General features: G+C 66.3%; 1 protein-coding gene across 1 annotated transcript; it reads left to right on the top strand.

Moving 5' to 3' along the window:
* Positions 1–3,811: 3,811 nt before the first annotated feature.
* On the top strand, positions 3,812–5,511 carry SOX21 (SRY-box transcription factor 21). The gene has a single exon (XM_042806134.1). It carries the CDS (start codon positions 4,502–4,504, stop codon positions 5,345–5,347), a length of 846 nt encoding a protein of 281 aa, XP_042662068.1. The 5' UTR covers positions 3,812–4,501; the 3' UTR covers positions 5,348–5,511.
* The last annotated feature ends 506 nt before the right edge of the window (positions 5,512–6,017 follow it).

Genomic DNA, 6,017 nt, shown 5'->3' with positions numbered 1-6,017 from the left:
TGTAAGCTACCTGGCAGAATTAACGTGGGTATCGAGAAAATAGTCTAAATACCCCTTTAATATTTTTAAAAGCTCTTTGATCTCGCTTGGTATAATACAGCACTGCATTCCGGAAAGTCTTGTTTAGCCTCCGTGTGATAATGAATCTGCTCGGTTTGATTTTCTTTTTTTTTTTTTTTTTTTTTCTCCCCCCTCCCGATAGCAGAAGGAAAGATTGCGCCCTTGAATTTGCATGCGTCAGGAATTGACAGGTCAAAGGCAAGTAAATCACATTATACACGATTGTCTTGTTATTGTATCGATAACAACACGTTATCAGAACAATTAACACACTCGCACAACTACGCGGAGATCACAGTCGTGGTTTAACAAAAATCCAGATAAGTAGCTAAACTCCGATAAAGCTTTCCCTTTTTGTGTTTGGGGATTTGAAAGCTCTCCAAGAGACTCTGTGTGTGTGTGTGTGTGTGTGTGCCTGCGTGTGCGCTGTGCCGGCAGCCGCTCCGCTCCGCACCGCGGCTGCGGATCTCCCCGCGGGAAGAATAGCCCCCCAACTCTCACATCCACACCCCACACCCCCCCCCGTGGCTGCCTCAAACCAGGGGGGACACCTGGGACCTCCGGTCGCTCCTAACCCGAGTCCAACCTTGCTCCAACAAACCGATAAAGAGTTTCCATCACTTGGTGCAATCCCTCTTGAAAGCAGATTACTAGAGAGGGACAGACCTCCTTTAACTACAAGCGCCGCTGAAATAACCATGTGTGTGTGTTTTAGTAGCCAGCGGTTACCGCAAAAGTTGAGGGGGGGGGGGGGGGGGGGAGGCGGGGGGGAAAGCATTTTGGAAACGAGACCTTCAAATATAGTATTTCATTTGCAACTAGAAAAATATACCTGAGTCAGTACTGAACCATTTATAGATTTCAGCCTGTGAAAGATTCATGTACAATAATTTACGACCTATAAATTCTATTACCGTTTTCACTATTTGGAGGACTGAATGTAATCAGAAACACGCACGGGTGAAGTCATGGGTTTGCCAATGGCGACATTTTTGGAAGAGAGCAGTCCGTGACGTGAGGCATCTTCTCTGCTGGAAGTTAGGCAAGTATTTCTTTTTAAGATCACCTGTACGCGTCCCTGTGGGGAACCTGCGAGTTGGTGGCCGTGTGGTCCTCGGACAACTGGTGACCGCTCACTCTGCGGAGCCTGTGCCGACTCCTGTGGCCGTGGGGTAGAGCACTTCCCCACGCAGTTTCTGTGGAAGAGCTGCCCGGTCTGTCCCGCACCTTGCTTTGCCATTTGCGTGCACGGGGCTGCAGCCCCGCGGGTTCGAGCAGCAGCAGCCTCGGCGCGGCGGTGCCCACGGCCTGGCCCACGGGCAAAGAGTTCCTGGTGGGGGCATTCATCTGTGCAGCCGGAGGCTCACCCATGTGCCCGCCTTGAGTGCTTCACGCGGCTCTGTCGCGACACCGGACCGCCCCCCCCCCCCCTCCCCACGCCGCGCCCCGCTCTCGCCCCGAGGGGTGCGGGGGCACAAGCAGGGCGAGTGGGGTCGTGAGGGAAACGGCGTGGCTGGCGTGAAGAGCGGGGAAAGAGCCTCGCTGGAGCCGAGCCCACTCGGCGGCTGAGCTCTCACTCCCCACGCTCCGGGGGGCGTTGGCGGGAGCGGAGCCGGGCGCCTCCGGGAGCCGGGGGTGCCATCAGTGATGGCAACAGAGAGTGTCTGCTCCTTCTTCCCCTCCTCCCCAGCACCCTCCAGTAGGTGTTACTGGTTCTCACCCTGCTCGTGGAGGCGGCTGGGGACGTAGAAGCCGCGCTCTCGCCTTCCCTGAACTGAATTAGTCCGGGCGCTGTGCCGCTGGCACCCACGATGCGAGGGGAAGTCGGTCACGCCGGCATCCGATCTGTGCGGAGAGAGCCAGGGGATTAGTCCTCGCCTTAACTCAAACACCGTAAGGTTACAGGTGAACGAGCGAAATAGGAAATCTCTTCCCCGATCAAACGGAAGGATGTTCCGCGGCTCAAAATGCTGGCTGCTCGTCTCAGAGCGGGAACTCGCCGGCCGATGGGTTGAGAACCCGAGCCCGGGGCAGAGGGACCCTCTCAGCCCCTCTCGGTAGGGCTCCCGCCTTCGAGAAATACCATTTCCCCGCCAAACCCGAGCGCCAGCCCAACGCCGCTAGATATCTTGATCTCCCCGCTTTTGACAACCGATCGGAACTTTTTTTTTTTTTTGCACGGCTGAAGGGACTGTAGGAGGTGAAACGGTAGGCTTGGGAGACTGGGAGAATTTGGTTTAAGTAGTAGCAAACGGGTCGTAAAACACGAAGAGGGGAGAAGGGGCGGTTTATAGAGGAGCTGCCCGGTATTTTACACAACGCTCCGGCTGCCGTGGGACGCGGGCGGGCTCGCGGGCGGGAGGGGGCCGAAGGGCTCCCGCCCGTGGGTGGCCGGCGTAGGGCTCCTGCCCAGGCCCCCCGACACCCCAAGGGTGGCGGGAAGAAGGGGCGCCGGGGGCGGGGGGACGAGGACGGGAACTGCCGCCCCACTCGTGCATCGCCCGCGGGAACCCCGTCTCGGGCTTTTCCTTAAAAGCCGGGGCGTGCGGCGGAGCTGCCCCGGGCAGAGGCCAGCCCGCTGCCAGCCGGGGAAAGAGTTAATGGTTTGTTGGAGTCGGCACTTCCACATACCACGGGGGTAAGTCAAAACCGGCACGCCGGAGTACAGACAAGGCGAGCAAGTTCGCCCTGACTGACAGGCAGCCGGCGAGCAGCGCAGTCGGACCGCTCGGGCTGTGCGGAGGGTGAAGCGGCGCACCGAGCGGCCAAAAAAAAAAAAAAAAAAAAAAAAAACCAAACAAAACAAAAAACCCAAACACACAACCCCGTCCTCAAAATAAAAAAACACGCGTGGATTTTCTTGCGGCGCCACGGGATGCACGCCGCCGCCCGCGCCGGGGGCGTCGGGATGCTCTCCGAGGAGGCACGCCCGCCGCACCGGCCCTCCCGCGGGGGGAAAACCCCAAAACACTCCAAAAGACGTCGCTGCCGCGGGGCGGGGGCACCCCCACGGTGCGGGGCAGCGCCGGGCACCGGCGGCGGGCGGGGCGGCGCGGGGGCGCAGCGCGCATGCGCTGCACCCGACTCCCACACACCCCCCCCCCCCCCGCCACCACCCCCCCCGCCCAGACGAGGGAGGGAGGGGGCGGGGAAAGCGCTGGCCCCGCCCCTCCCGGCGCGGCGGCCCCGCCCCTGCCCGCGGCGCGCGGCGCGGGCAGGCCGCATGCAAACATATAGGGCGGCGCGCGGCGCGGGGGTATGCAGAGCGCGCGCGTTACCTGCCGCCGCGCCGACGGGGCGAGAGGAGGAGGAGGACGATGACAAGGAGGGGGGGGCGACCGCGCCGGACCCTGCCGCGGGCTTTATAACCGGGCCGGCTGCCCGCCGGGCGCAGGACGCCGAGTATTTTAATTAGGAGCCCCCCCCCCCCCCGCCCCGCTCTGCCCGCCCGCCCGCTCCGCCACCGCCTCCTCCTCCTCCTCCTCCCTCCGCCCCCCGCCGCTCCCGCCCGCCCCGCCGCCCCTCCGAGTCGGCGGCCAAGAAAACCCAGAGAGACCTGGCGGCTGCCGGAGAAGGGGGAGCGGCGCGGCAGGCGGAGCGCCCCGCAGCCCGCCCGAAAAAACTTGGCGGCGAAGTTTGTCCGGCGGCGGGAACCCGGAGGCCGCGGCGCCCGGCGAGTATGTGCGAAGAGCGGACGGCTAGTCGCGCCCCCCCGGGCGGAGCGGGGCGGCTGTGAGCGGGGGCGGCCCGCGCCCCCCCCGACCCCCCCCGACCCCCCGGGCCTCCCCGCAGAGCCTCAGCCGCCGCGGACCCCGTCCCGCACCGCTCCGCGCCGCGGCCGGCTGCCCCCCCGAGCTCCGCGGGCGGCGATGGCACCGGGCGGGCTCTGACCGCCGCCCCGTCCGGGGCTCGCCGCCGCACCGGAGACCGCCGAGGAGCACCGTGCCTGCAGCGGAGCGAGGACCCCCCCTCTCCGACCCGAGCCGACCCGCTCGCCCGCCGCCGGCTCCCGCCCTCGCCGTCGAGACTTCGCCGCGGCCCCGCCTGGACTCCGGCCGCTGCCGCTTTTCGGGGAGCCCCCGAGGAAGAGCCCTGGCCCGGAGGCCGGCGGCGCGGAGAGAGGCTCCGCGGCCCGGGCGGGGACCGGCGCCCGTCCATCCCGCCGCGGCGCCCTGACGGGGAGTCGCCGCCGCTCGGCAGAGCCCCGCGCCCGGAGCGGGGCCGCCGGGGGCCGCCGCCGCCCCGCACCCACCGGAGCCGGAGCCGGTGCCGCCGCGCCGGGGCCCCCGCCGAGATTGCTTTTGGAGGAGCGGAGCGCGGCGGGGGCGAGGAGGAGGAGGAGGAGGAGGAGGAGGAGGAGGCGGCGGCGGGAGAGGAGCCCGGAGGAGGCGGCCGCCAGCGCGGGGCGGGCGGCGGCTCGCCGGGGCGGCGGGGGGACACCATGTCCAAGCCAGTGGATCACGTCAAGAGGCCGATGAACGCCTTCATGGTGTGGTCGCGGGCGCAGCGGCGGAAGATGGCCCAGGAGAACCCCAAGATGCACAACTCGGAGATCAGCAAGCGCCTGGGCGCCGAGTGGAAGCTGCTGACCGAGTCGGAGAAGCGGCCCTTCATCGACGAGGCCAAGCGGCTGCGGGCCATGCACATGAAGGAGCACCCCGACTACAAGTACCGGCCCCGGCGGAAGCCCAAGACGCTGCTCAAGAAGGACAAGTTCGCCTTCCCCGTGCCCTACGGGCTGGGCGGCGTGGCGGACCACGAGCACCCGCACGGGCTGAAGGCGGGCGGGTTGCACGGCGCCGGGGCCGGCGGGCTGGTGCCCGAATCCCTGCTCGCTAACCCCGAGAAGGCGGCGGCCGCCGCCGCCGCCGCCGCCGCCCGCGTCTTCTTCCCCCAGTCGGCCGCCGCCGCCGCCGCCGCCGCGGCCGCCGCCGCCGCCAGCAGCCCCTACTCCCTGCTGGACCTGGGCTCCAAAATGGCCGAGATCTCCTCCTCTTCCTCATCCTCGGGCTCGGGGCTGCCTTACGCCTCTTCGCTGGGCTACCCCGGCGCCGGCGGGGCGGGCGCCTTCCACGGGGCCGCCGCCGCCGCCGCCGCCGCCGCGGCCGCCGCCGGGGGGCACACGCACTCGCACCCGTCGCCCGGGAACCCGGGCTACATGATCCCCTGCAACTGCAGCGCCTGGCCCGGCCCGGGGCTGCAGCCCCCGCTGGCTTACATCCTCCTGCCCGGCATGGGCAAGCCCCAGCTGGACCCTTACCCCGCAGCCTACGCCGCGGCCCTATGACCCGCGGCCGGAGGGTGCCCGCGCAGGGACCCGGCGCCCGCCCGGGTGGGTGCCGGTGCATCCGTGCGGCCGAGGAGGGGGGCGACCCGCCGCCGGGGCCGGGGGGGGCGGGGGCGGACTGTGGGGCCGGGAGCGGCGGGGCCGCCGCCGACCTGTTGCGCGTCGCCGGCCGGGTGGGATTGGGGAGGGGTGGGGGGGGGGGAAAAGGGGGCCGGGTGGAGGGGGGGGGGGGAAAGGGGAGGGGGAGGGTGTCGCGTCCCCCCCGCCCGCCGCCCCTCGTAGAGCTTGTGTGTGTTGCATGCGGTCTTTGCAGATAGCCGAGCTGAAAAAGAAGAGGAAAAAAAAAAAAAAAAAAAAACCAACAAAAAAAAACCCAAAACACACCCCCCCCCAAAAAAAAAAAAAAAAACAAAACACGAAAAGGAGGGAAAAAAAAAAAAGAAAAAAAAAAAGAAAAAAAAAAAAAAGGAACCCACCCGCCCTGCCCTAAAAAGTGCTTTTTTCGGGACAGACGCAGGGAGCTCCCTTCCTCCTCCAGGTCCTTCTCGCCACGCTGCTCCTTCTTCGGCCCTGGGCTTTCCCCTCCCGCCGCTGCCCCCATCCCCCCCACGCGATGCTGGACTGGGAAAAATCCCGCTGCGGCTCTACCACCGCCAAAAAGGGGGTGGAG

The sequence above is a fragment of the Tyto alba genome, unplaced genomic scaffold, assembly GCF_018691265.1.
Source record: "Tyto alba isolate M040663 unplaced genomic scaffold, T.alba_DEE_v4.0 Super-Scaffold_45, whole genome shotgun sequence".
Taxonomy (NCBI): Eukaryota; Metazoa; Chordata; class Aves; order Strigiformes; family Tytonidae; genus Tyto; species Tyto alba.
This window is presented reverse-complemented; position numbering and strand designations above follow the sequence as displayed.